The sequence below is a fragment of the Molothrus aeneus genome, chromosome 28 (assembly GCF_037042795.1).
Source record: "Molothrus aeneus isolate 106 chromosome 28, BPBGC_Maene_1.0, whole genome shotgun sequence".
Classification (NCBI taxonomy): Eukaryota; Metazoa; Chordata; class Aves; order Passeriformes; family Icteridae; genus Molothrus; species Molothrus aeneus.
In genome coordinates, this window is record NC_089673.1 from 1,996,545 (window position 1) to 2,024,016 (window position 27,472).

The window sequence follows — 27,472 nt, forward strand, 5'->3', positions numbered from 1 at the left end:
CCCCAGTCCCAGGGAATCCTGGCATGGAGATTCCCCAGTCCCAGGGAATCCTGGCATGGAGATTCCCCAATCCCAGGGAATCCTGGCATGGAGATTCCCCAATCCCAGGGAATCCTGGCATGGGGCTCCCTGGCATGGAGATGTCCCAGTCCCAGAGAATCCTGGCATGGAGATTCCTGGCATGGAGATGTCCCAGTCCCAAGGAATCCTGGCATGGAGATTCCCCAATCCCAGGGAATTCTGGCATGGGGCTCCCTGGCATGGAGATAACCCAGTCCCAGAGAATCCTGGCATGGAGATGTCCCAATCCCAGAGAATCCTGGCATGGAGATGTTCCAGTCCCAGGGAATCCTGGCATGGAGATGTTCCAGTCCCAGGGAATCCTGGCATGGAGATTCCCCAGTCCAGGAGAATCCTGGCATGGAGATTCCCCAGTCCCAGAGAATCCTGGCATGGAGATTCCCCAGTCCCAGGGAATCCTGGCATGGAGATTCCCCAGTCCCAGGGAATCCTGGCATGGAGATTCCCCAATCCCAGGGAATTCTGGTATGGGGCTCCCTGGCATGGAGATAACCCAGTCCCAGAGAATCCTGGCATGGAGATTCCTGGCATGGAGATGTCCCAATCCCAGAGAATCCTGGCATGGAGATGTTCCAGTCCCAGGGAATCCTGGCATGGAGATTCCCCAGTCCCAGGGAATCCTGGCATGGAGATTCCCCAGTCCAGGAGAATCCTGGCATGGAGATTCCCCAGTCCCAGAGAATCCTGGCATGGAGATTCCCCAGTCCCAGGGAATCCTGGCATGGAGATTCCCCAATCCCAGGGAATTCTGGCATGGAGATGTCCCAGTCCCAGAAAATCCTGGCATGGAGATTCCCTCTTCGCCCCCAGCATTGTTGGGCTCCTGTTCCACCCCTCTTGGAAATCTTTGTGCCTTGGCTTGGGGAGGGGAAGGGCCAAGAGAAAGGAAGGGGAGCAGAGGGATCAGAGTCCTATGCATGTTCTGGAAAGGGGCAGCAGAAATTAAAGCCCAGCAGGACTGGAAATTACCCTGGAGCTGCAAATACAGGGCAGGAATATTGCCAGAGCCCTTGGCTGTGCTGGACACAGCAAAAAGGAGCTGCTGCGTTGGGTCATTATGGGATGTCTGCATTGGGTGTGTGGGGATGGGGTCAGGAAAGCCAAGGCACAGATGGAACAGGACATGGTAAGGATAGAGGTCAGCACAGAATGGCCAAGGAGAGGGCACTGTCACAGACCTGTTTCATGAAAAATCCTTTTGCTTGGATTATTTTCTCCTGAGAAGCTGAGAGGCCTCAGAAATGAAATGTAACCAATGGTTATCTGCTGCTGTGGAATGCAACAGGTGGAGCTGGGATTGGTCTCACCAAGAGCTTCCCATGTCAGCACTTACTGACTCCAAAGAAAAGCAGCTGCAGGGAATTTAAAACATTTTTATTCTAAATTGCTAACAAGAACCTTGACATAAGTTGACAGAACTTACAAGAATATTAATTTTGCACATTCAAGTCAATGTGTGTTATTTTCTAGTGGTAGTATACAGATGGTGGAAATCCAGTCTTTATGAAGGCATTAATCTCTTTCTAGACAAACATCATGTCTGGTTCTTAATTCTTTATGGTTGTATATTCAGATCCCATATTGTACTTTGCATGTTTAGAAATAGACTGCTTGATCTGAACATTTTCAGTCCCAAACATGCATTTTTACTGATTTAAACCATTCCTACTCCCTTCCTCCCCCAATACAGAACAGGTATCTGAGAGCTCTCAAACACGTTTCAAGCATTAGAAAACTGCAGAACTCGAATGGAAACTGGAAAAAGCACCTCAGTGTCCTCCTGAAACTTCCCCTGTTTGGAGTTGTGTGTAATGCAAGGACTTTGCAGAGGATTCTCTGTTAAGGTCTGCCTGGGGAAGTCCCTCACACACAAGAGACAAAGGTAAGGCCCAAGGGGACAAAGGCAAAGCTGAAGGTGTGAAGGTGCAAAAGTCAAGGTCAGGATGCTCTCAAAGCAGTCTCTGCAAATGACAACACAGTTTAAAACCCAACCTGAATGCTTGTCATACCCTGAGTGGACAAACTCAGACCCCAACAAAATAAAAACAAGATGTGCATGCACAGTAAAATACTTTTAAGTTTTCTTGTTACAAAAAACAGAGACTTGGCAATTGTGATGTTTTTCCTGTTCACAGGAGCCACCATGACCCAGGCTTGGGCTAGGAAGGTTTCTGTGTACATTTATCAGTCTATTTTTTTCAAAAACAGTAACAAAATTCACCAAATAAAGGTGAGGGTAACTTTTAAAACAAATTGGGGGAAACATCTGCTAACCAAGGACAGTTCCACATATTCAAATATTACAAGAAATATATCAGGCAACAAAAGCCAGGTGTAGAGAGTCCTGCCATCAGGTCCAGAGCATGTCTGTCTTCTGCAGGAGCTCTTCTGTCCAAACCAGGGAGACACTCACTGCTGGGGCAAAACTACACTCCAAGGGGAGGAACTAATACTCCGAATTCTGGAAAGGACAAAATTCAATTTTTGCATCAGATGGACAAAGATACAACAACTTCCCCCACTCCCCCAAGGGACAGTGGCCTCTGCAGAGGCAGCACTTGCTCCCTTGGCAACAAGGCTTGTCTAAAAGGGACATTTCAGTTTGGTTTGCCAGACTCAGCCCAACACTGTGGAATTGCAGTCCCTGGCTGTGCAGGAGCTGTGCCTGCAGTGCCCTGAGAGCACCAGGTTTAGTTGCTCCCAGTGGGAACCAGAACAATCATTCCTCAAAGCTGTTGCTTTGCTGCTAAAGGCAAATTAAAATCTTTGATTTCAGCATTAGAGCTCCTTCTCTCCCTCCCCCAGATGGAATTTGGTACGTTTTTCCCCCACTGGTGCTGGTTTAAGGACCCAGTTTCACCTCAGCTCTGACTTAGCTGGGCCTGACAGTAACCAGAGCACAAAGCAAAGGAACAATTTAGTTTAAGTCAGGGCAGGGTGGGGGTGAAAGGGGATAATGGGGATGCTGTGTTTGGAGAGGCAGAGCCAACGTGGCCAGGAAACAGCTCTGCCTAACCTGGGCCACAGGAATGGAGCAAGGAAACAGAGAGGATGCCTCAAAGAAGGACACAGAGGATGATCTGAGCAGCAATTCCCTCAGCAGCTGCTCTGTTCCCCTCCACCAAGTGCTGCCACAGAGGTTTCAGGAGCTCAGTACTCACAGGCCTGCAGACACACTGTATGGGAGGGTCTCGGGGGGCCGCATCCGGGAGGGCAATGAGTTGTTCTGGTCACTGATGGGGCTGGAATTGAGTGAATTTGGTTACTTCTGGCTCACATTCATGCATTTTACTGCAGCAAGGCCCTGGGGGATGGTGCTGTGCTACAGGAATGTGTTTCCTCTTGATGGAGTGACAAAACTATCCTTTGTCCCCTTAAAAAGGAAAAAAGCCCAGAAGTTTCTCTCTTCAATTAGGTGAAAAAGACACCTCAAAGACCTGGGGGACTTCACCTCCAACTGAAGGAGAGCCAATTGACAGGAGCCAAGAAGTCCCACCTAAGTAATTCACTAGAAAAAGAAGAGAACCAAGGAACTAAATTGCTTCTGTGAGGTGTTTTACCAGGAGCAAGAACCTCTTGCACCTGGATCAGTTTTTCTCTGCAAAGAGTTTTGTTATTTTGCCTTTTATTAAAACCTTTTTGTTTCCAACACTACCACAGAAGCCATCCTGCTGATTTTATGTTTTCTAAGGTAGCTGAGCTATCTTGGGTGTGAAATAGATCTGGTGAGAGCTGGCATGAGGAGGCAACCATTACTCTGTGCCACCCTGCTGGTGGTGCTGAGGAGAGCTGGAGAGCTCTGAACACTCAAAGGTTTTGTAAGGAGTCTCTCAGGTGGAACCAGGCAGTGCTGCTGTCAGCCCCTCTGGAAGAGCTCCCACAGAACTCAGAGCTGCTGGGGCAGGATTATTGCTGGACTGTAAATGAACCTGTTAAATAAACCTATTAAATAAACCTTAAAGCACTTTGCCAGCCAGGGCAGCCCCTTCCTGTTCCTGAGCTCCTTGTTCCCCCTGCCCCAAACTCTGGCCACACTTTGGAAAGGCCACAAGGGGAGGATTCTACTGACACAGAGCCCAACTCCAGCACATCTACCAGGCCCCAGGAGGAAGGAGCTCACAAGGGATCTCCCAAGGACTCAAAGGGACAACCTTTCTCCCTGCACATTGCCCAGCCATCCATCAGTCCCTGAACACAGGCCATGGGCAGGAAGAGCAGCCTGCCACAGGCATGCAGGAGCAGTATCAGTGCTCCTGAGGGTTTCCTGCTCTGATCCAGGCCATGTGAGGAAGGAGGACACACTGAACCAGCAGCATTTCCTCCCAGGGCTCTACAGCAGCAAAGGCAGCTCCATCAAGGTGAGGCTGGGAGACAGCTGCAATATTTGTATCAACAAAACTGATGTAAGAATCAGACTTGCATTCCCTACCTGTTCATGGCAGAGTTGATCACACCCCACACAAAAGTAGACTCAGATCCCTCCAGCAAGTCTGTGAAAGAGAGCAGATGTTGTGGCTCAGAACTAAGAAACCCCAAAAACCACCATCAGATCAGTGCCTTAAATGGCTTCCCACTGCCAGAGGGCAGGGCTGGATGGGATTTTGGGCAGCAATTGTTCCCTGGCAGGGTGGGCAGGCCCTGGCATAGGGTCCCAGAGCAGCTGGGGCTGCCCCTGGATCCCTGGAAGTGCCCAAGGCCAGGCTGGATGGGACTTGGAGCAGCCTGGGACAGTGGAAGGTGTCCCAGGCCATGGAATGAGATCAGCTTTAAGGTGCCATCCAAGCCAAACCATTCAGGGATTGGGTGATCAGGAATATCTCACTCATATTTTCACATGTTCAAGAGGGAGGCAAAGTTGACCTATGAGGAATGTGTCTGCTTCACTGAGGAACATGTTTCCATTGCTATCACCACACATAAGGCACAAAAGCTCTTATGGGAGCAAGGGATGCTTGGAAATCTCTTCTGGAAGGCATTTTGGATTGCTCCCTATAGCAAGCCAACCCTGCTGGGTGCAGAGATCCATGTTCATAGGAAGGAGCATAAGCAAAGTGTCCTACAAGGCAGCCCTGAGCACTGCTGGGCTCACTCTGTCCAGGGAGAGGCAGCAGAGGGGCAAGTTCCTCACCTGTTTCCCAGTCTTCAGCACTTGGAGGTGCCTGCCATGTGCTCCCATTATTCAGCTGCTCCTGTGAGGACTCAGAGGACCGGCACACTTCAGGAAGAGAGAAAACACAGTGACCCTTAAATCCATTAAACACTTTGGCTAAACCTGTAAAACACCTCTGGGCTTTAGAGCAAGCCCCATCCAAAGCAAATAGATTGGGGACAGCTGAAATGCAGCAACTTCAAATTTGTTTTTTTTTTAATGAAAAAGAGAAGAAGACTCTGCTCCCTGGAACTCTGAGCAGGAATTCTGGAGTGAAGAGGAAACCTGCTGACATGGATGCAGGCATCACTGCCTGTGCATCTCTTCAGAAGACAGAAAACTGTGCCCTGTGGTGTGCAAGAGTCAAAGGGAGATCAGCTCTGCAAGAGGAGCAGCCCATCCTTGTGGCATTAATGCATCCCACTCCTCCTTCCAGAGACATTTCCTGCATGGTTTTGGGTAAAACCTTCCCATTCAACAAGCCTGGTAACAAAATACATGCAAAGCCTACCCAGAGCAGCTGCCATATCCCCAAGAAATTGCCCCATAAAGCCAAGCAAATAAGATCAAGTTTCCCCAAAGCTGCTGTGTCACATAAAACTACAGACAACCATTTGCCTCCCACTTTTGGGTTATTCCATGAGGACACCTCAGTCCCCAGGGTGCACAGGGGGTCTCTTACCCACATCTTGCTCCACAAAGGCTTTGTCATTGCACTTCATGATGTGGTTGCTGAGGTCAGCCTGAGGAACCAGGTGACGAGCGTTGAAGGGACATGTGGCCAATTTCTTTGCAATTTCAGGGTTGCTCTGGACAAGGGAAAACCAAAATTATGTGCCACATCTGTCAAATTCACTTACCTCTTGTTGATACATAGGAAAAAAAGACTGGGATGTTCGTGGTGTTGCTTTGAAAAATACAAAAATGAACAAGAAATTGCAATGTATTGGTTAGACACTCACTAAATACAAAAGGGGAAATGAAAAAGAATTTTCTTCCATTCCCAGAAACTGAGCCATCCTGACTGAAATGGAACAGACCTTCAGCAAACTCCCTACAGTTCCCTGCAGTGCAGGTGATACTGACTGCATGGCTTAAAGCACAAATGAAACCATTTTAAAACCAGTAAGGGAGGGACATCAGGCAAATCCAAACCCTTCAGGTGTATTTTAACTAACTGGGCACACAGGCAGAGAAATGCTGTGAGCCTTTTAGAAGAACCAGGGAGCTGGCAGCACTCCACCTGCATTTCCATGATGGCAGGCACCAGTTCTAGTGGCAGAGCTCAGCTGTCACTACAGTAAATGATCTCCTGCAAGGGACAGAGCCTCACTGGGAAAACCCCAGCTCTGGCACTGGACCAGTGCTTGCCTGGCTCTGCTGGGCAGGGATTAGACCCACACCCAAGGCTGCACCACTGCTGATCCCTGCCCTCAGCACACCCAGGGCCCCTGGCACTCCCTGCCTGGTACAGCCAGGGCTGCCATGTCCATAGGTGTCCATCCCTGCTGTCACCTGGCACGAGTGAGGGGTTGCCCTCTGCCAGGGGGCAGGGTTAGGTGGGATATTGGGAAGAAATTCCTCCCTGGGAGGGTGATCAGGCCCTGGCACAGGGTGCCCAGAGCAGCTGGGGCTGCCCCTGGATCCCTGGAAGTGCCAAAGGCCAGGTGGGACGGGGCTTGGAGCAGCCTGGGGCAGTCCCTGCCATGGCAGGGGTGGCTTTCAGGTCCCTTGCAACCCAAACCATCCTGTGATTCCATGATTCTTAAACAGTTCCAGCCAAGAAATCCAACTTGTTCTGCTTGCAGTGTCCCCATTTGGGTCAGGGCTGTGTTCTGTACAGAGCACTGAGCTGGGTGGAAGTGTTAATTGGATTTTATGCATAAGGGATGCAAAGGAAACTCAACAAACTTGTCCCAAGCAAGAGGGACAATCTCCACCCCTGCCACTGCAAATAACACACTGTGGCATCTTCAGAGGGACCAGTGACAATCCCCAAGCTCTTCTGCTAATTACTTAGACACTGGCTTTATCTGCTTGATGATCACTGTCCCACCTCATCCTGAAAGTGGAAAAAAGAATATGGCCTCCCTGTGAGCTGCTGGAAGAGACCAGAGTCTCCTCCCTGACCTAACCATGAAGGATCTCTGTCTCCTTCCAACAGAGCCAGACTGTGAATGGGTGAATGTCACACACATCTTTTATGAAAAATCCTTTCCTTAGGATTTTTCCTCCTGGGAAGATGAGAAGCTTCAGGAACAAAATGTAAGCAATGGTTATCTGCTGCTGTGGAATGCAACAGGTGCATCTGGGATTGGTCTCATGTGGTTGTTTCTAATTAATGGCCAATCACAGTCAGCTGGCTCGGACTCTCTGTCTGAGACACAAACCTTTGTTATCATTCCTTCTTTTTCTATTCTTAGCCAGCCTTCTGATGAAATCCTTTCTTCTATTCTTTTAGTATAGTTTTAATAGAATATATATCATAAAATAATAAATCAGCCTTGTGAAACATGGAGTCAGATCCTCGTCTCTCCCCTCATCCTCAGACCCCTGTGAACACGGTCCCAGGTGAATTCCTGTGTGCCTGAAGCTGTCACTAATCAAATCCTCAAGTTCTATGAAATAAAAGTTAAACAGGGCTACTGTCAGGAAAGGCAGGAACCCAGGGAAGCACAGAGTCACTCAGTCACTGCCTGTCCAACTCACCTCCTTACACTTCACCAGGTGATAGGGAAACCTCCGTGCTCTGATCCAATGGTGTTTAACCAAAGGGCACTGGATTAACCTCTCTGGATCCAGCATATCTGGTGGAACAGAGAACAGGGAAGAGCATCTGGTTAGGAAGATGAGAATCACTCACACACTGGGGAAAACCCCACAGCACCACATCAGGGCTGTGGTCTGAGGGAGTTCAACCAGTTGCTCTTAGTTTGAAACCATTCATTAAGGCAGGCACCTGCTTTGCATAACCAAATTAATTAAACTTGAAGCTCTCATAAGTGGGACATTAGTTAAAACAGAGGAGAGTCAGCACCAGTGAGTGTAATAACTCTTTAGGTTACCTTAATAGGGAGGCAACCACCCTTACTCCAAGGAAAAACCAGCAGCACTTCCCAGCTCTCCTGGAGGAGGATCAGTGGGATCATGGCACATCCACCAGCACCTCCAGCAGCTAAACCAAATCTTTTTTACATCAACAGCTTGTTTTGCTGGAGGCAGAATGTGAAGGAACTGAGTTACATTCTGGAGGTAGCAGTGTGCCTAACATGGTCCATGTGACTCTGAAGCTTTTAATCATGTAATTATTTAGGAGTTGAGACCTTACTAAAGCAGCAAAAACACTGAGGAACAAACGTTGAATATGAAGCAGCGTGAATGCATGCATACATAATTGTCTGTAAAATAAATTAAAATATAAATATTAATAAATATGCATAATCTCAGTGAGGAAGAGAGGCAGCCAGGAGGAGACACAAGGCCCCAGTACTGCCTGTGGGGTACACACCAAGCAGCCTGGGCTGCTCCCATCCTTTCTGCTCTGCCACTCTTGCTGCAGGAGCTTTCAGCACATTTAGGATTTCATTATGCAGGAGCTAACCCAGCTCTGGGCACTGCCTCTGCTCTTCTCTCTCACACACGTGGCTCCATCAGGCCCCAGCCTGGCAGCTATTAAAATGCTGTTCCAGAAGTCCCAACGAGCAGAATTCAGGCTAAGAGGAACTTGGAAAAAGAAGGGACAGACAGGCTGTGCAGTGCTGCTGCCTCTGAGCACCTCTCACCTCAAGAGCCCACTCGGGGGAATTACAGCACCTGGCTTTGCATTGGCCCAGCTGCCCCTGGAAGAGCAATCACAAGTGGCTTTGTCACCGAAAACGTGAAAAATTAAACACTCTTAACACTGTTATTTCAGTATGAGAAAGCAGCATTCATTTTTTTCAGCACTGGCTACGTGGGGGATGTTCCTGCAAACATCCCCTGCTCCCTTCTGAGGAGGGTTTCTTCTCCTTGAACGCATTCCAGCTATGGGGTCTGGCCAAGTTACACCCTTTATCAGGCACACAGTCCTTATTCTCACAGCTAAGATACCCACTAGTGCATGTTAATCACCGATATATGGAAATACAGGATTAAGCACTGTCTGTTTAAGGAATTCACAAGGCTAAACACTACTTGTTACAGATTTTTCCAATAGTTTCTCTCTCTGAACTGGCGCCCCACAAGACCAAGTGCGTTGCCAGTGAAGGGAAAGGGGGCAGAGAGGAGCAGCAGAGGAAGAGCAGAGCCCTCGGCAGCACAGGAGCAGCTCAGGCAGCCAAGCAGCCGTAATTTATACACGGCTGAAACCACCAAAGGCAGCACCACAGCAATGCCACGTGCTGGGAGATCCTTGCGCCTGCATTGAAACGGATCCCAAAACCGCCTGGAGCGGCTGAGCCGGGAGACACCGGGGCAAGCCACGCTCGAACCAGACACAACAAAGTCGCTTTATTCAGTCAAATTCTGCACCCGCACCAGCTGCACCTGGTGGGGCGACCCGAGCTGGAATCACCGGGAGAGAGCCCGCCCGGCTCGGGCACAGGGCATGGGGACGGACTCGGGCCGAGAGGGGACAGACATGGCCCGGGGTGGGGGACAAACCCGGCCCCAGGGGGAACAGACCCCAGTGACGCCGGTGGTGTCCCGGCCATGCCCGCACCGACCGACGGGCGCTTTCCCCGTCCCTCCCCAGCCAAGCCTCGAGCCTCACCGAAGTCCTCCTCGAGCTCCATGGCGGGGCCGGCTGGGGTCCGCTCTGGGGCTGGGTCCGCTCTGGGGCGAAGCGTGGAGTCGGCTGTGGGGGCCGAGTCTGCCTCGGGCTTGGTTGTGGGGGCGGAGTGTGGAGTCGCCTCTGGGTCCGAGGCTGTCTCCGGGCCGGCTGCGGGGGCGGGTGCGGAGTCGGCTTTGGGTTTGAGCCCGCCTCAAGGCTGGCTACGGGGGTGGGTGTGGGGCCGGCTGTGGGTCCGAGTCCACCTCGGGGTTGGCTGTGGGGGTGGTTGTGGATCCGAGTCCACCTCGGGGTTGGTTGTGGGGCTGGCTGTGGGTCCGAACACGACTCGGAGTCGGTTGTGGATCCGAGTCCGCCTCGGGGTCGGTTGTGGGGTCCGGCTGTGGGGCCGCTCTCGCCTGTCCCGCCCAGCCGCGGTTGCCGGGGCAACGCCGCGCGCGCGGCGCCATCGAGGGCGGCCGGGCCTGGAGCCGCCGCTGGGCCCCAACCCGGGCCGGGACCCTGGAACCGCCCCGAGGTGTTGGGGAATGTTCGGCACAGAAATCAGTGTTGGGGAATGCTCGGCACAGAAATCAATGTTGGGGAATGCTCGGCACAGAAATGAGCCCATTTAGATAGAACGAGTCTAGGCTTATGATGAGTCTAGGCTTAGACTCAACCCTGATGTTTTTAACTGGGACTGCTGCAGCCTTAGGCGCTGGTTATTGTAATATGTAGTGTGAGGTAGTTCGTGCTTATATGAAATATGTATAAAATAAAGTTGTAACAAAAATCCAAAAGCCTAAGACCACTGACACTCAGGAGAGAGATTGCCACATCGAAATTGTGAAACTCCAGATGGCAGCAAGGAAAGAAAGCCTAATTAGAAAGCAAAAGGACGTGGCCAGTGCGGAGATTGGCCTTTCTCAGACTATCCTGGGAACACCCAAGAGCGATCAACACTTGATAAATATCTTCAGTCAAGATAACTGAAGTAATGTCAGGAACATGCATCTGAATACAGAGTTCCATAACTCACATCAACACTTGCCACCTCCCAGAAAGAGTTGTCCAGCCCTGCATAGAGAAAAGAGACTTCATGCATATGCGGAGTGACAAAAGAAATGGGGGCATCTCTGCCTCAGGCAGAAAAAACTGTATAAAAGAGCCCTGCTGGAGATGGCATTTGTGCACAGAGGGGATTCGATGCCATAGAGGTCGGATCGAGGTTTACCCAGCGCCAATCCCGAACTCGACACTGTCTCTTTGATTGTGGCTATCGAGGACCGCGTTTTCGGTCACAAAAATAAAATCTTTTGCTATCATTATTAATTTGGCTTTCTTGTTGATTATTTATAACACCAGCTTATTGGTATTTGCTGATTTGTACTAACCAAGCACATTGGTGTGAAAAATGCATGTATTTTATGATTGGTTTTTTGCAAATATTAAAATGGATATTATATGTGTTGTGTTAGAAAGTGATACTGTATTAATTCTCTTTTAAGTACTGTTTTAAATATAGTTTTAGGTTATAAAAATTGTTAAAATAGAAACGAAGCTATGTAGGATACTTTTTTTAAAGAAAGGACTCGCAGCGATATAGCAGCCACAGGACACCTGAATCTTTCAGAGAAAAAGAATTTATTGCCCTTTTATCAGAAGATGCAAACTTCTTCCCACCTCGAAGGCGCTGTCAGGATTCAGAGGAAGAAGCTGATGATGACCAGACAGAATCCTGTATTTGAATGGAATTTATGCATCATGTATGAGGTGTATGAATATGCAACAGGCTGTTGCTTTTAAGGGTTAATCCTTTGTTAACGGGGGTCCTTTTTCGGGTTCCTGCTGCCCAGAAAAGGTACCCGGACTGTCTGTAACTCTTTGTATTTATTGTCTCATATTGTCCTAGTTCAATTCGTCCAAATTATTATTACTCTAATGGTATTACTATTTTTATAACCATTTTATTACTATTAAACTTTTAAAATTTTAAAAACAGGTGATTAGCATTTTTCACATTGGAAAATGCTTTGTAGGCTTAAAACCAGTATATATACTTTGCTGAACTTGAAAGTGGTGTGTGCTGTGAGTAGAGCAGTGATTCCCTGGCCACCCAGTGTTGCTTGATTCTTTCTTTACAATAAAAGATATAAAATTGAAATTTTATATCAATGCCAAGTCCCCCCAGTGACAGGCTTGCCCCATTCCCAGCTGCCTGGTGCAAGGGGCATGTGCTACCCTCCCTGCACATGTCCCAGGTGTGAAAAACACCTTCACTCTCCTGTGAAAATTTTAAAAGTTTAATAAAAAGACAGTAGGAGACAAATAAAGCAAAGGGTTAAAAATGGCTGGGTGCTTGGCATTCAGCTAAGAGCACCCTGTTATCTTTGGAGATACCCCTTAAACACCTTTTAATTACATCAGCCTGTGCCATATTAATAAACAATCATGCAGAGTAAACTTTTCCCCCAAACTAGTTTATATGTTCCAATTATTGTTTAGCTTGGCTGCTCCTTGGATTCACCTTTTCAGATCATGTGTATTTTTGGGTGCTGGTTTTAGTCCTTTTTTATCATCATCTCCAGTTTTTGGGCCTTGGTCCACTCTGTCTTCAGACAGTGAGTGCTGATGGTTGGCAGATCTGTACAGGTGTCCTCATCCTGTGTTCATTGAGTGTTACCCCATCCAAGCAGGCATTTTAACACAAGCACACTGATGTCAGCTATTTCACTACTGTGTCTAAGCTTCATCAACAACAGAAATAAAAACAATCTTTATAACAAAGTAACTTTAACACCATACGTAAAAAATCCATTTTAATATTTGTAAAAAGCGAATATTATAATATGTATCTATAACACAGGATTGTCTGGTGGCAACAACACAGAGGGGAGAAGAGAGGAATAAAGGGAGGACAAAAAGTCACACATCAAAAGAACTTTAAACATTTATAAAGCTTCTTTTAAGAGACATAATATCCATTCCTCATCTGCCAAAGCCAATCACCACACCACATAAGACAAATTATTTTGGCTGGAATGGAGTTGATTCAGCCTGTGATTGCACAGTAGCTGGCACAGTGCTGTGCTTTGACTTTAGTATGGGAAAAACACTGATAATGTTGCCCACAAAAATTGCATTGATTACCTGGCGTGTAAGAAGCCAACAATTACACACTCTAGGGAAATATTGATTATTTATGTCAGAATTGCACAAGCCTGGGTACTCAGAGAAATTCCACAAATCAAGCATGCCGAATATGAAAAGTTTTTACTATTTATACATTTTAGCCAACAAAGGAATTAGTGTTCATTGGCTACACGTAACATAGCTCTTTTATTAATTAGTATTCTCTCTTCTGTTGGCTAATGACTCTCTAATTTCTCATGTTATTTAGTCCCCATACTCAGTCTTTCTCTTCTTCTAGGTCAGGGGGTTTCTTGGGTCAGTGGTCTGTGTGTTGGTGGCTGTGACCTGCTCCTGCTGGAATTATCTTTTACCCACTTGGAACTGATTTCAACACTGTTCTTGAGTTGGCTTTGTTAGTTTCTTCCTTATCTTGGGAGTTCTGTCAGATGTCCTTGAAAGCTGTAAATTCTACATTCCTGGTGTCCTGTACAGTGTTTTGCCCTCCTTCATAAGCTTTGTTAACCTCTCCCTAGCTCTGAGATCAATGAAGCATGTCCAGCCTAAACCTTAACAAGGCAATTCCAGGAGCAAGTTGTCTTTCTAACACCTGGATGTGACTTATACAGTTTGCTGGCTGCTCTCTATTTCACAGATTAAATCTCTCTTCTTGTCGATTAGTCTTGCTCCTCTTTTGAGCAGGGGAATAAATGAGAGGGAAACATGGACTGCGATGCAAAAGAACTTTATTGAGTCAAACCAGGAAAATTAGGTCAATCCAAGGTGAGGGGCCAATGCAGAGAGCACCAGGGGCAAACAACAGTCTGTTGTGTTTTGCAAGCAGGTGCCCACAAAGGAGTGCAGAGCCAGCAGTGCTCCCCAGGATGGCTGAGTGGGACTCACAGCCCCGGGGAGCACAAGGGAACAAGGACACAGGAGGGAAAGGAGAGAGTGGCAGGGGACAGAGGCAGGCCTGGGCTGTGCTTGCCAAGAGCCCAGGCTGGCCCTGTCCCTCTGCAAGGGCTGCAGGGCTTGCTCAGCCCCTCAGGAAGCACCAAGGCCATGCTGCGTGCCCAGGGCGGTTCCATCCTGGAGTGCCTGGGTTCCTTCCCCAGCAGCTTCAGCAGGGGAGGCCACAGAGGCCACTGCCCAGGCCAGAGAGGCCAAAGTCCCCAGAGCTGATGGGCACTCCCTGAGAGCTGAGGATGCTGCCAACAGCAGCAGAGCTGGAGGATCCCACGGCGGTGTTCTGGGGGAAGGAGCTGAGGATGGGCCCAGGCAGGGTCACCACCACGGGCGAGGGCTGGATGAAGACGGTGGAGTCCTGGCACTGCCTGACACAGGGCTCATTGCAGCTGCTGCCCAGCGGGGTGGGGCCACAGGGCTGGCACCGGGTGTAGCAGGACATGGCTGTGGGCTGCAGATGCACCTGGGAGATAAAGAAGGGGGAAGCAGAGCACAAGGAGTGGGTGAGGATCAGCCTGGCACCCCAGCATGAGGGACCAAAGGCATGAACTGGAGACAAGCCCAGGGGCTGTATAGAGAGACCCACAGGCTTCTCCTTTCTTCAGAAGAGCCCTGCTAAGAGCTACCCAAGGAAGATCCCTGTCTGGTCCATAGCTCTGGAAGCACCTCAGACAAGCCCCAGCCTTTCCCCATGTTACACCTTCTGCCTCCTTCCCTCACCCATGGCAAGAATCCATATAAGATAAAAAAAGCATTTATAGACTGAGAAATCCCACGAGAGGAGGAGAAGGATGAGAAAAAGCTTCAGACTCACCTTGTTCTCAAGGAGATGGAGAGAGGAAGAGTGGATGAGGGAGTGAGGAGAATGAGCCCCTTTTATACTGCTCCTGCACTGCCCCAGGCTCACAGTAAGTGCACAGGGCAACAATTTTCCTACAGACTCATCTCCAAAGCAAAATATCCTTCCTAATGCCACAGGGTGTGTTTTGGTTTACATCAATGCTATAATTTAATTTCCACGTTTCTGACATCCCCACTGGGTCATGAAGATCCCTTTCATGTTAAGGCATGAGAGCCAAACGATTTTTCTTGCAGGAACACATGAGTAATGGCTGGAGTCAATGATCTTGGAGGTCTTTCAAGCCTCCTGAAACATGGAGTCGGATCCTCATCTCTTCCCTCATCCTCGGACCCCTGTGAACACCGTCACACTTTACCAATCCTTCTGATTCTGTGATTCATTAATTCTCTGATCATTGGCAGGAATCAAGTCTCAAAGAGATCTCTGGGTTTACCCATTGGGTTGCTCCTCAATGTGTGAGGGAGGTGTTGGGTGTCTGGACCATTCCTTGTTCTCCCTCTCTCCTCACCCACGATGCCCTTTGGCTGCACAATGTGGAGCCTGACCTGGATGACACAACAAGCACAGGCCACTTTTCCAATACATGCTGTCAGTACTGAGAACACGTGTGATGTGTGAGGGAGCTGCCAAGCATCCCATTTCCCTGGGCCAGGATGGAGCTGCCCTTGTGTGACCGTGTTCACAGGGGTCTTAGGATGAGGGGAGAGATGAGGATCTGACTGCATGTTTCACAAGGCTGATTTATTATTTTATGATATATACTATATTAAAACTATACTAAAAGAATAGAAGAAAGGATTTCATCAGAAGGTTAGCTAAGAATAGAATAGCAAAGAATGATAACAAAGGCTTGTGTCTCTGACAGAGAGTCTGAGCCAGCTGACTGTGATTGGCCATTAATTAGAAACAACCACATGAGACCAATCCCAGCTGCACCTGTTGCATTCCACAGCAGCAGATAACCATTGTTTACCTTTTGTTCCTGAGGCCTCTCAGCTTCTCAGGAGAAAAAATCCTAAGGAAAGGATTTTTCATAAAAGATGTGTATGACACCCTTGCTGGAGGGAGACTCAGCCCTGCCTTGGACAGCCCTGCAGACATCACACCCTCCTGCCTTGGCCTCACACCAAAAGGCTGACACACAGCCAACCCAAAATTAGAGCATGACTTGCCACTGGTAGGGAGAGTCTCCCCCTGGAAATTTGCCTACTGAAGGCATTCCCTTGCCCTCTGGGATGCATCCCAGCTGCCTCCATGTCTGCAGGGCAGGGCAGTGCATCAGTCCATGGTGTATTTTGAGAGCAGGTTTTGTAGCCAGGGCTTTTCTGAGCACATCCCCTCCCTGAGCATCCCCAGGCATGTGGCACTGCAGTTTCCCCAAAGCTCTCACATGTGGGGAAATGGAGGAGGTTTCCTTCCCTTTCCAGTGGAGCTGGGTTTTTCTGTATACTGAGGAGGCATTTGGAGCATTAGAAAGTCCCAATTCCCTGCAGAAGCTACAGAGCTTTGGACCTCAGGATGTCAAAAGCTTTGACCCCACAGCAGTGGGGCAGTGTTTTCTGAAACCCCTTCTTTCAGCTCCTGAGCCTCCAGGAGAGCTCCCCTCCACAGCCCGGTGTCTTTTCACCAGGAAGATGAGTCCTTGTGTCCATTCTCTCCTTCCATCAGCATCTCCTCCTGTTTTCCTGTGTTTTGCCTTGACTTTTCATGTCTTTTTGATCCACGAGGTGCCCCATAAGATGCTGCCAGCTTGTCTGATCTCTCCACAGGTGCCTGTGAAGGCACATCTGACCTGCCAGATGTGAGTGGAAGAGTTGGCATGTTTGAAGTCCAGGGTCTGTACATTGGTACTCAAATCATCCCTGACCTAACCCTGACTTGAAGCGTTCCCTGACTGCTGGCACCTCCCAAAGGGGGCTCGGAGGTGCTTTCTTTGACACCAACACTCCTGTGCCCATCACCAGCTCACACACTTACATTGCTCCACTCTGTTTAAATGCACCCACAGCTGATCCTCCTCCTCAGGAGGGGAGGTTTTCCCTACCCCACTTTCTGAGCAATATCAGGAGGTTTTTTCTTGGGATACTAAAATGAAGTCCAAGACCCAGAAGCCTTTAAGAACCTTCCCCTTTCCTGTAACCCTTGGAAGAATTGTGCCTTGCTTTTCTCTGTGAAGAGAAATGTGGCAGTAGGGCTGTCCGTGCAGAGGCAGCTGCCACCAGGGGCAAGGCACTGCCCTGGGCCAGCATCCCCTGCCTGCAGGGACCCTCCGGCCTGGGGGCACCTCCTGTGCCTGCAGGGACACCTCTGATCCCGGGGGTGCTCAGGCCTGGCCTGGCACACGTGGAAGGAGCTGCAGCACAGAGCAAGCATGTCAGAAATGAGGAAATGAAATGGCAGCCTGGATGGAAATCAAACCACAGCGTGTGGCGTTAGGGCGGATATTTTGCTTTGGAGGTGAATGTGTTGGAAAATTACTGTCCTAGTGCAGTGCCTGGGGGAATGGGGCACTGCAGGAGCTGTATAAAAGGGGGACCTTCTCCTTGCTCTCTCATTCACTCCTCTCACCTCCATCTCCTTGGGATCAAGGTGAGTCTGAAGCCCTTGCTTTTCTTCCTCCTTTGGGCTTTCTGATCACATTCTGTGCTTTAAATCCATGTGGGTTGTTGAGAACTCCTTACTATGGGAGAGGGAAGGGGCAGAAGTTGTTCATGGAAAGAGGTTGGGTTTTGGATGAGCTGTTTCCTGAGCTGTTGTGCATGGGGAGAGGCTGGGTTTTGTCTGTGATTTCTCGTGAGTTCTGGCCTAGGTGTGGAAGTCCCTGCACTTGGTCACTCTTAAGGAGATTCTTGGGAGCCTGAGCAAACAGTGAAGGGGTTGGGTCTCTCTAAGCATCCTCCTGCTGTCTTCTCCATCTCTTTGCTATTCTCCATCATGGTGTGCCAACAGACTGCACTGACATAGTGCAGTCAACTCTGCTTCCCCCTTCTTTATCTCCCAGGTGCACCTGCAGCCCCAAGCCATGTCCTGCTACACCCGGTGCCAGCCCTGTGGCCCCACCCCGCTGGGCAGCAGCTGCAATGAGCCCTGTGTCAGGCAGTGCCAGGACTCCACCGTCTTCATCCAGCCCTCGCCCGTGGTGGTGACCCTGCCTGGGCCCATCCTCAGCTCCTTCCCCCAGAACACCGCCGTGGGATCCTCCAGCTCTGCTGCTGTTGGCAGCATCCTCAGCTCTCAGGGAGTGCCCATCAGCTCTGGGGGCTTTGGCCTCTCTGGCCTGGGCAGTGGCCTCTGTGGCCTCCCCTGCTGAAGCTGCTGGGGAAGGAACCCAGGCACTCCAGGATGGAACCGCCCTGGGCACGCAGCATGGCCTTGGTGCTTCCTGAGGGGCTGAGCAAGCCCTGCAGCCCTTGCAGAGGGACAGGGCCAGCCTGGGCTCTTGGCAAGCACAGCCCAGGCCTGCCTCTGTCCCCTGCCACTCTCTCCTTTCCCTCCTGTGTCCTTGTTCCCTTGTGCTCCCCGGGGCTGTGAGTCCCACTCAGCCATCCTGGGGAGCACTGCTGGCTCTGCACTCCTTTGTGGGCACCTGCTTGCAAAACACAACAGACTGTTGTTTGCCCCTGGTGCTCTCTGCATTGGCCCCTCACCTTGGATTGACCTAATTTTCCTGGTTTGACTCAATAAAGTTCTTTTGCATCGCAGTCCATGTTTCCCTCTCATTTATTCCCCTGCAGATCCTCTCCCAACATGCCCAAAATGAGAGGTGTTGCTCGGTGCTGGTTGTGGGAAGGGATTGTGGGGGATGGTTGTTCACAGGGTGTTAACACAGGCTCACTTTAAATATTCTTAATGATGCAATAGGAAACTCCATTTTCTAATTTTCTCTACTGACATCTAATTGCTGCTTCCAGTAAATTGTACTTATCTAAGCCTGTGATCTTTGGTTTTTGTGCCTACAATTCTCCTCCACAGCCCTCCACAGAAGGAGGGGAAGGGGTGAGAGCAGCACATGGCTTTATTTGAAACATTAAATGGAGAATACCATGGTCAAGCCACAACAAAGATCTTACTGTACTTTCCAGCCTAATTCAGTAAAAAAGGAGCCCTAACCAGCAGAACAGGCAGCAGCTGCCTCCCCTAATCAAGGACATCAGGGAATAAAAACCTTAAAGATGTAATTGTCCTGGTTTGGCCCAGGTGAGCAGGAGGGGGCATGGGCAAGACCTCCATGTTATCATTCCAGCTCATGTCCTTTCCATATTTATTCTCTTGCTTCCAGGAAGAAGGCTGTTCCTCCCAGTGGGAAAAACCCTGAAGAAGGGTGAAACCACCTGAAATTGTTTCACTTTCCTGTAAATAATTTCTTAGTCTCATAGCTTTTGGTATTAATATTGTAGCTGTTACTGTTTGTTTTCTTGTCTCATTGCTGTTTCCAGTAAATTGTTCTTATCTCAACCTTTGATCTTTGACTTTTGTGCTTCCAGCTGGAAGGGAAGGGGAAGCCAGTGTTGGTGTGGATTTTTTTTTAGCAAGACTACTAAATTGGAGAATACCATCCCTAAAGCACAACAGTAACAAATCAAGATGTTGTGTGCCAGTGGAGCAGATTGCAGTTAGCATCTCTTACTCTGGGACATCCATGGAAAAAGAAGTTTTTAAGGATGTAGTAAATGAAGATGTTGATGTGTGCCTATGCATACATTGCTAACCTGACAGAATATTCAAGGTCCATGTATCCTATAGCTGAATTCTGTTCATTGCAATACTGAAAGTCACACCTACAGGTCAAAAAGACCCTGTGGCCAGGTGAAGAGCCTTCTCCTGAGCTGGGGTTGTGTCTCTTGTATGGAACTCAGCACCCAATCCCAATAGAGAGCTGTACTTGGAAAGCTTCTAACTCTGAATTTCTGAGTACAAATAATGGCATGAAAAGTCTGGTGGGTATGCTTGATTTGAGGAATTCCACCAAGCACCCAGGCTTGTGCATCTCTAACATAAATAATCAATGTCTGTGCTGTGTGTGACTATTGAGTTGTTGTGGAGTGGGTCACAAATCTGATTTTCTGGGCAACACAACCAAACCCAATCTGTGATTCCATGGGAACACAGTCTGTGAGAAGGCAGCCCACTGCACTGTGTCCCTCCTTTTGGGAATCCTGTGGTTAGGATGGGACCTCCTGGAGCCTGATGGGAAACTGGTCCTTTGTCTTGTGTGTAACTCATTCACTGCTGAGTACATGTGTCAAACATTCAGCTTAAAGAGGACAGAGGTGCATGGTTGTCCCTGGACTATGCAGGATAATTTTATTAAGTTCTAGGGTTATTCTATTCTATTCTATTCTATTCTATTCTATTCTATTCTATTCTATTCTATTCTATTCTATTCTATTCTATCCAAGAAGAACTTTGGGGTGCCTATGGGATGATAGGCCTGCCACAAACCAGAACTGTGCTCTGGCAGCCCAGAGAGCCAACTGTGTCCTGGGCTGCATCCAAACCAGCTTGGACAGCAGGACAAGGGAGGGGATTCTGCCATGAACAGGTGAGATCCCACCTGCAGAGCTGCCTCCAACTCAGGGGTCCCAGCACAGGAAGGACGTGGAGCTGTTGGAGCGAGTCCAGAGGAATCTGAGATTGTCAGAGGGATGGAGCAGCTCTGCTGTGAGGAAGGGCTGGGAGAATTGGGGTTGCTCAGCCTGGAGAGAAAAAGCTTTGGGGTGATGTAATTGTGGTCTTGCAGTACCTGAAGGGAATTTACAGTCAAGATGGAGAGAGACTATTTACAAAAATATGTGTAGTGACAGGACAAGGGGAATGGCTTCACACTAACAGAAAGTAAATTTAGACTGTATATCAAGAAGCAATCCTTTATAACAAGGGTGGGGAGGACCTGGCACAGGGTGCCCAGAGAAGCTGTGGCTGCCCCTGGATCCCTGGAGGCGTTCAAGGCCAGGCTGAGATGGGGCTTGCAGCAATCTGGGATCGTGTAAATTGTCCCTGACCATGAGAGGGGATGGAACTGGATGAGCTTTAAGGTCCTTTCCAACACAACCCATCCTGGGATTTTACCATTCTTTTCAGATCCATTGAGACAAGGAAACTCAGAACCCAGAGGACCCCTCAGTGCACACTGAGCACTCCCAATGCCAGCCTGTGTTGACAGCCAGTGCAAAACCAGCCCCAACAACACCCCCCAAAAACATCCCTGGGGCAACATCTCTGCCTTGGGAGAGTGTCTGCAGGGCAAAGGATGACACAGAGGCACAGGCTGGGATGCAGCAGAGCTTTAATGGGTCAAAAGAGGGAGGAGAGGGGGATCCAGGTGGAGACTCCCAGGTGGAGCAGTTTCAGCAGGGGAGGCCACAGAGGCCACTGCCCAGGCCAGAGAGGCCAAAGCCCCCAGAGCTGATGGGCACTCCCTGAGAGCTGAGGATGCTGCCAACAGCAGCAGAGGTGGAGGATCCCACGGCGGTGTTCTGGGGGAAGGAGCTGAGGATGGGCCCAGGCAGGGTCACCACCACGGGCGAGGGCTGGATGAAGACGGTGGAGTCCTGGCACTGCCTGACACAGGGCTCATTGCAGCTGCTGCCCAGCGGGGTGGGGCCACAGGGCTGGCACCGGGTGTAGCAGGACATGGCTTGGGGCTGCAGATGCACCTGGGAGAGAGGGAAGGGAAAATCAAGGCATGAGGGATGTTTCAAATGGAATGTGTCACCCCCCTGCATGAGGGAGTCCCTTTTCCTCATCCATAAAGACTTCACCAGGATCCCAGAGGCATCTCCTTTCCCTCAGAAGAGCACAACAGGAATTGCAGGCCCAGGGAGGACCCCACATACCCCACTGCTCCAGAGACGTCTCTGCAAAGTCTGAACCTTTTCCTCTCCCCATTTTCTTCATCCTTTCCTCTCCCAGAGTAAGCATTCTTGGAGCCCCAGAATATGACAGAGAGGTATTTGCAGAGACACCCCATAAGAGCTAGAAAAGGAGGACAAGAAGAAAGTCTTCAAAACTCACCTTGTTCCCAACAAGATGGAGCTGAAGGAGTGGATGAGAGAGTGAGGAGAAGGTGCTGCTTTTATACTGCTCCTGCACCGCCCCAGGCCCTCTGTCACTGCACAAGGACAGTAATTTTCCTACAGACCTGCCTCCCAAGGAAAATATCTTCCCTGATGCCACAGGTTGTGCTTTTGTTTCCATCAGCTCTGCCATTTTAATTTCCTCATTTCTTACGTGACTAATTGGCCTCCAAGGATTATTTCAAGCACTGAGATGAAAGACCCAAGGTTTTTCTGGGCAGTGACACATCAGGACGTGCAGAAGATGAGTTGCACATGCTGGAGGGGTCTGTGCAGACAGTTGACACCTATTTAGGAAATATGCTCTGGTTGTTTTCTACCCTCTTTGCAGGCAGCTGAACATCCCCTCCCTGTCTTCTCCTCTTGTGTCAGTTTGTTTGGCAAGGCTGTCCCCTCTCATGCCTGCATTGTGGGGTTACCAATGTGTGCCACCAGCAGTTGTGAGGGAAAATAACTTTGCTCTCCTGAACACCAGGATTCCTTGAGATGCCTCATGGAGCTGGGTCCCTTTTCACTCTCATAGAGGTGTGTGGAGGTTCAGAAAATACCTTGCTCTTCCCATTTTCCCCAGATCACCCTACACTTTGGCCCCATACTAGCCAAGGATGCTTTTCCAAACCAAGCTAATTGTCCTGAGAGCCCCCTGAGCTGTGGGAGTGATGGTAACAAGTTCATGCTGAGGGCAATTTCTGTTTGAGCTGCCTGGAGCTCTGTACAAGGAACAGCCCAGTGACTGAAGATGGTTTGGCTGAGGTGTGGATGGAGCTGCCCTTGCTGGAGGGGAATTCAGCAGTGTTGGCTCATGGGCTGCCCACAGCACATCACAAGGCCAACCCAAAATTACACTGTGACTCCCCACAGGTAGAGAGAGTCTCCCCCTGGAAATTTGCCTACTCAAGGCATTCCCTTGCCCTCCTGCGATGCTCCCCAGCTGCCTCCATGTCTGCAGGGCAGGGAAGTGCAGCCCTGCTTGATGTGGTTTGAGAGCTGGGCCCTTCTGAGCACATCCCCTCCCTGAGCATCCCCAGGCATGCGGTACCACAGGGTCCTTCCAGCTCTCACTCACTCGGGAGCTGGGCATGATTCAACTTCTCTGAAAGGTGAAACATGCCCAGGTGCTGATTTGTGCTCCAGGCTGAGGCAGCCTTTGGGTCAGGGGAAACGAAGCATGAAGAAGCACTAATGGCAGAAGTTATGTCATGTAAAGCCAAGGGATGTGTCCCAGATGGTGGGGAGATGTTTTCCACAAACCTTTAGCTCTGTAAAACATTCAGGAGAGCCTCCCCACCACAGCCTGAGAGAAGCCTCAGGCCATGAAGATGAGGCCAGTGCCTCCCTTCTACCCTCTGCTTGTATGGGTTGGCTTTTCTCAGGCTATCCTTGACTTGGAGCTCACTCACTGCAATTACAAACAGAACTTCACTGTCCCAAGCCAACATCTGCCTGCCCAGGACCCCTCCTGTACCTCTGCACTCACTGGCATGACTCTTCATGGGGTATCTTCAAGTTGTGGCACATGAAAGGATCATGCAAGGCAGAGCAGGAATGTCAGCAATGAGGAAATGAAATGGCAGCGTTGACAGAAACAAAAGCACAACCTGTGGCATTAGGGAGGATATTTTGCTTTGGTGATGAGTCTGTAGGAAAATTACTGCCTTACTGAAGTGACTGTGGGCCAGGGGCAGTGCAGGATCAGTATAAAAGCAGCACCTTCTCCTCACTCTCACATCCAATCCTCTTGTCTCTGTCTCCATCTTATTGAGAACAAGGTAAGGTTGAAGATTTTTCTCCTCTCACTCCTTCTATTCTCCCTCCTGTTTTCTGGATGTACCTGCCCCTTTGTTCTATGCCAGGTCACAGGGCTGCTTATGGTGGGAGAGGGACAGGAACAGAAAGTGTGCACAGGGAGAGTTTGGGACACAGCTGAAGTGAGGGATGGGATAGGTGGGATTACCCTGGGCTTGGTTGCTCTTGGCTGGGAACTTCTTTGGCTAAATGGAAGAAGAAGCCGGTGGGCATCAATACAACACCTCCAGCTCTTGTTCCCATCTTGGCTTGAGAGTGTAGCTGCATGGTGGGGTGATGAGTTGCTCTTCAAAAACCCCTCATGACTTTTTCTTTCCCTCTCTCCCAGGTGCATCTGCAGCCCACAGCCATGTCCTGCTTCACCCGGTGCCAGCCCTGTGGCCCCACCCCGCTGGGCAGCAGCTGCAATGAGCCCTGTGTCAGGCAGTGCCAGGACTCCACCGTCTTCATCCAGCCCTCGCCCGTGGTGGTGACCCTGCCTGGGCCCATCCTCAGCTCCTTCCCCCAGAACACCGCCGTGGGATCCTCCAGCTCTGCTGCTGTTGGCAGCATCCTCAGCTCTCAGGGAGTGCCCATCAGCTCTGGGGGCTTTGGCCTCTCTGGCCTGGGCAGTGGCCTCTGTGGCCTCCCCTGCTGAAACTGCTCCACCTGGGAGTCTCCACCTGGATCCCCCTCTCCTCCCTCTTTTGACCCATTAAAGCTCTGCTGCATCCCAGCCTGTGCCTCTGTGTCATCCTTTGCCCTGCAGACACTCTCCCAAGGCAGAGATGTTGCCCCAGGGATGTTTTTGGGGGGTGTTGTTGGGGCTGGTTTTGCACTGGCTGTCAACACAGGCTGGCATTGGGAGTGCTCAGTGTGCACTGAGGGACCCTCTGGGTTCTGAGTTTCCTTGTCTCAATGGATCTGAAAAGAATGGTAAAATCCCAGGATGGGTTGGCTTGGAAAGGACCTCAAAGCTCATCCAGTTCCATCCCCTCTCATGGTCAGGGACAACTTACACTATCCCAGATTGCTGCAAGCCCCATCTCAGCCTGGCCTTGAACGCCTCCAGAGATCCAGGGGCAGCCACAGCTTCTCTGGGCACCCTGTGCCAGGTCCTCCCCACCCTTGTTATAAAGGATTGCTTCTTGATATACAGTCTAAATTTACTTTCTGTTAGTGTGAAGCCATTCCCCTTGTCCTGTCACTACACATATTCTTGTAAATAGTCTCTCTCCATCTTGACTGTGGATTCCCTTCAGGTACTGCAAGACCACAATTACATCAGCCGAAATCTTTTCCTGAGTGCTCAGTGTGCACTGAGTGACCCTCTGGGTTTTGAGTTTCTCTGCCTCTTTGCATCAGAATGGAATTTCTGTAAAGAGTTCAGTGGCTACCTTGTACTTCACACACTTTCTCATTGTCTCTCAGTCAGCTCAGCGCTGCATTGGAGGTACCAAGCAGTGAATGTGTTGCTGCAAGGACACAGCTTCCAGGTTCCCATCAGGTGCCAGGCAAACCCTTCCTATCAGTACTGTGCCACTGTACCAGTCACTCAAAGTTCCACTAAAACTCACCCTGAACACTTCCCATGATGGGACATGCCATTTTCCATTTCCCACCGCATCATTAACTTCTTCCTTATGTCCCACCTACATCTACCCTATTTCAGTTTAAAAGTGTTGCTCCTTGCCCAGTCACTGCAGGCCTTGATATAATATCTCTCTCCAGCTTCCTTTTCTCTCCCCTTTACATATTGAAATGCTGCAATAAGGTCTCCCCAGAGCCTGCCTGAAAAAACTCAAGTCCCTCAGCCTTTCTCCATGGCAGGGACAATGCATCTGTGTGATCATTTCTGCAGCCCTTGTCTGGAGCTGCTCTAACAGGTCCATGCCTATTTTGAATTGAGGACTCCAGACTGGATTCAGGGTTCCAGGAAGGGTCTAACAAGAGCTGACCTGCTGGCTGTGTTTCTGTTTGTGCAGACCAAGACATGACTGAATTTCTGCATGTCAAGAACACATTGCTGGCCCATGTCCAATTTTTCTACCTCCGTGATTTCTGGTTCCTTCTCTGCAGGGCTGGTCTAAACCATTTCTCTTCCAGTGCTGGCCTTGTTGAAGTTCCTGAGTTTCACATGGGACCATTCTCAAATCTGCCAAGATCCCTCTGAATTGAAACACTTTCCTCAAGCCTCAGCTTGGTGACATTCACTTGTTGAGTGTCCACTCAGTCCCACTATCTATGTTATTGATGACCATGTTAACAAATATTGGTCCCTGTACTGATCCCTGATGGACACCACTCATCACTGGTTTCCACTTGGACATTGAGCCCATGAGTATAAATCCTTGGATGCTCCCAGAATTCTCTTGAAAATGTCTCTCTGTGACTTGCAGATGAGGAAGGAAGCCATGACTCCCCAACTGATCCTCTGACCATCAGATCCAGCTTTGCCCAAACCTCCCTCCTGGCCTTGGAGCCCATTCTGCAGAAGGACAAATGACCTCAGCTGACAAAAGGGCTGTTCCTGGTCATGTAGAATCATAGAATCACTTAGGTATGAAAAGACCTTTAAGATTAAGGGGTCCAACCATTAACCCAGCTCTTCCAAGCCCAACACTAAACCATGTCCCCAAGTGTCACAACTAAATATCGTTTAAATACGTCCAGGGATGGTGATTCCACCACAGCACTGGGCACATATAGCAATATGCTTAGCAATAAATCTATGGACAGTCTTCCCAGAGTAGCCATTCTTTGGACACTGCTTAGGCATTGATCTGCTGCAGCCACATGATTGCCTTGGAACCACTTGGTTTTCTCTTTTTTCTCCCATTGCTGCACAGAATGTCCTGCTCTTGACACCAGGGTGTGTCGCGCTCTTGCTTTTCCAATTTCCCCCCTTCCCACTGGGTCAGCAGATGATGAGGACACTGCTCAGTGCTTAGTGCTGCTCATAACACCACAAGGACCCACCTGCAGTGCTTGTCCTCTTTGCCCTGCTCCTTCCTTGTCTCTGCCCAGGGCTTCCTAGGAAAGTTTTTGGAGAGATGGTGGCAGGAAAAGACAGTGGGAAGGAAGAGAGACAGCAGGTGTGGGCTGAGTGACTCAAAGGGCTGTCCAGAAGCAGCTGAGGGAGGGCTGGACTGCTGCAGGACACAGGAAATCGTCCTTGGAGTAGACAGGGCCAGAGAAGAGGATTGGTTCATTCTACCAGCTCCAAGCATAGCAAGAAGGATAGAAAGCAGCAATACCATAATAAAGCAGATTTAATTCTCCTGTCTTAAAAGGCATCCAAACACCTCCTAAATCTGTCACACAGAACCATCCCCGAGCAACACCTCATCCTTGGGAATCTTGGGAGAATGACAACAGGGAAAAGATGACACAGAGGCATGGGCTGGGATGCAAAAGAAATTTAATGAGTCAAAAGATGAGAACAAGGTCACGCTGAGTGGAGGCCTCAGTGCAGAGAGCAGCAGGGGCAGCTCAGAATCTCAATCACATGGCTGTGGCAGAGATCCCAGCAGGTTCCACCTGCCTGATGCACAGAGGGAGCAGGGCCAGCGGGTGCTCCCCAGGATGGCTGTGTGGGACACACAGCCCAGGGAGCACAAGAAGTCACTCTGAGTGGTAGACAGAGCACTGATGCTCAATCCCTGGGCTTGTACCAC

At 49.7% G+C, this 27,472-nt stretch overlaps 5 protein-coding genes across 5 annotated transcripts; 2 read left to right on the top strand and 3 right to left on the bottom strand.

The window, feature by feature from the left end:
- Positions 1-1,471: 1,471 nt before the first annotated feature.
- On the bottom strand, positions 1,472-10,365 carry LOC136567430 (gametocyte-specific factor 1-like). Its single transcript, XM_066567048.1, has 7 exons — positions 9,981-10,365; positions 7,940-8,037; positions 5,913-6,039; positions 5,210-5,296; positions 4,511-4,571; positions 3,243-3,323; positions 1,472-2,542 (listed from the first exon to the last, which is right to left on the bottom strand). Exons 1-7 carry the CDS (start codon positions 10,000-10,002, stop codon positions 2,491-2,493), a joined length of 528 nt encoding a protein of 175 aa, XP_066423145.1. The 5' UTR covers positions 10,003-10,365; the 3' UTR covers positions 1,472-2,490.
- A 3,861-nt stretch (positions 10,366-14,226) lies between these two features.
- Positions 14,227-17,958, bottom strand: LOC136567472 (feather keratin 1-like). Its single transcript, XM_066567099.1, has 3 exons — positions 17,934-17,958; positions 14,887-14,924; positions 14,227-14,535 (listed from the first exon to the last, which is right to left on the bottom strand). The coding sequence occupies exons 1-3, from the start codon at positions 17,956-17,958 to the stop codon at positions 14,227-14,229; spliced, it is 372 nt and encodes a 123-aa protein (XP_066423196.1).
- On the top strand, positions 14,513-18,244 carry LOC136567473 (feather keratin 1-like). The gene is made up of 3 exons (XM_066567100.1): positions 14,513-14,537; positions 17,486-17,523; positions 17,936-18,244. The coding sequence occupies exons 1-3, from the start codon at positions 14,513-14,515 to the stop codon at positions 18,242-18,244; spliced, it is 372 nt and encodes a 123-aa protein (XP_066423197.1).
- Positions 18,245-21,281: 3,037 nt separating this feature from the next.
- LOC136567149 (feather keratin 2-like) lies at positions 21,282-21,569 on the bottom strand. The gene has a single exon (XM_066566654.1). The coding sequence runs from the start codon at positions 21,567-21,569 to the stop codon at positions 21,282-21,284; it is 288 nt and encodes a 95-aa protein (XP_066422751.1).
- A 2,596-nt stretch (positions 21,570-24,165) lies between these two features.
- LOC136567150 (feather keratin 1-like) lies at positions 24,166-24,453 on the top strand. The gene has a single exon (XM_066566655.1). It carries the CDS (start codon positions 24,166-24,168, stop codon positions 24,451-24,453), a length of 288 nt encoding a protein of 95 aa, XP_066422752.1.
- Positions 24,454-27,472: the final 3,019 nt, after the last annotated feature.

What these genes read in the sequence shown, in the direction of transcription:
- LOC136567430 (XM_066567048.1), bottom strand. Translation starts at nt 10,002, where the DNA reads ATGGAGCTCGAGGAGGACTTCG. An exon ending in ACCTGGTGAAGTGTAAGGAG is followed by an intron (nt 6,040 to 7,939) that starts GTGAGTTGGACA and finishes TCCCTTGTCCAG; the next exon opens with AGCAACCCTGAAATTGCAAA. An exon ending in TGCTGAAGACTGGGAAACAG is followed by an intron (nt 4,572 to 5,209) that starts GTGAGGAACTTG and finishes TCTCTTTCACAG; the next exon opens with ACTTGCTGGAGGGATCTGAG.
- LOC136567473 (XM_066567100.1), top strand. Translation starts at nt 14,513, where the DNA reads ATGGCTGTGGGCTGCAGATGCACCT. An exon ending in TGTGGGCTGCAGATGCACCT is followed by an intron (nt 14,538 to 17,485) that starts GGGAGATAAAGA and finishes CTCCTTGCTCTC; the next exon opens with TCATTCACTCCTCTCACCTC. An exon ending in TCCATCTCCTTGGGATCAAG is followed by an intron (nt 17,524 to 17,935) that starts GTGAGTCTGAAG and finishes TTTATCTCCCAG; the next exon opens with GTGCACCTGCAGCCCCAAGC.
- LOC136567472 (XM_066567099.1), bottom strand. Translation starts at nt 17,958, where the DNA reads ATGGCTTGGGGCTGCAGGTGCACCT. An exon ending in TTGGGGCTGCAGGTGCACCT is followed by an intron (nt 14,925 to 17,933) that starts GGGAGATAAAGA and finishes CTCCTCACTCCC; the next exon opens with TCATCCACTCTTCCTCTCTC. An exon ending in TCCATCTCCTTGAGAACAAG is followed by an intron (nt 14,536 to 14,886) that starts GTGAGTCTGAAG and finishes TTTATCTCCCAG; the next exon opens with GTGCATCTGCAGCCCACAGC.
- LOC136567149 (XM_066566654.1), bottom strand. Translation starts at nt 21,569, where the DNA reads ATGTCCTGCTACACCCGGTGCCAGCCCTGTGGCCCCACCCCGCTGGGC.
- LOC136567150 (XM_066566655.1), top strand. Translation starts at nt 24,166, where the DNA reads ATGTCCTGCTTCACCCGGTGCCAGCCCTGTGGCCCCACCCCGCTGGGC.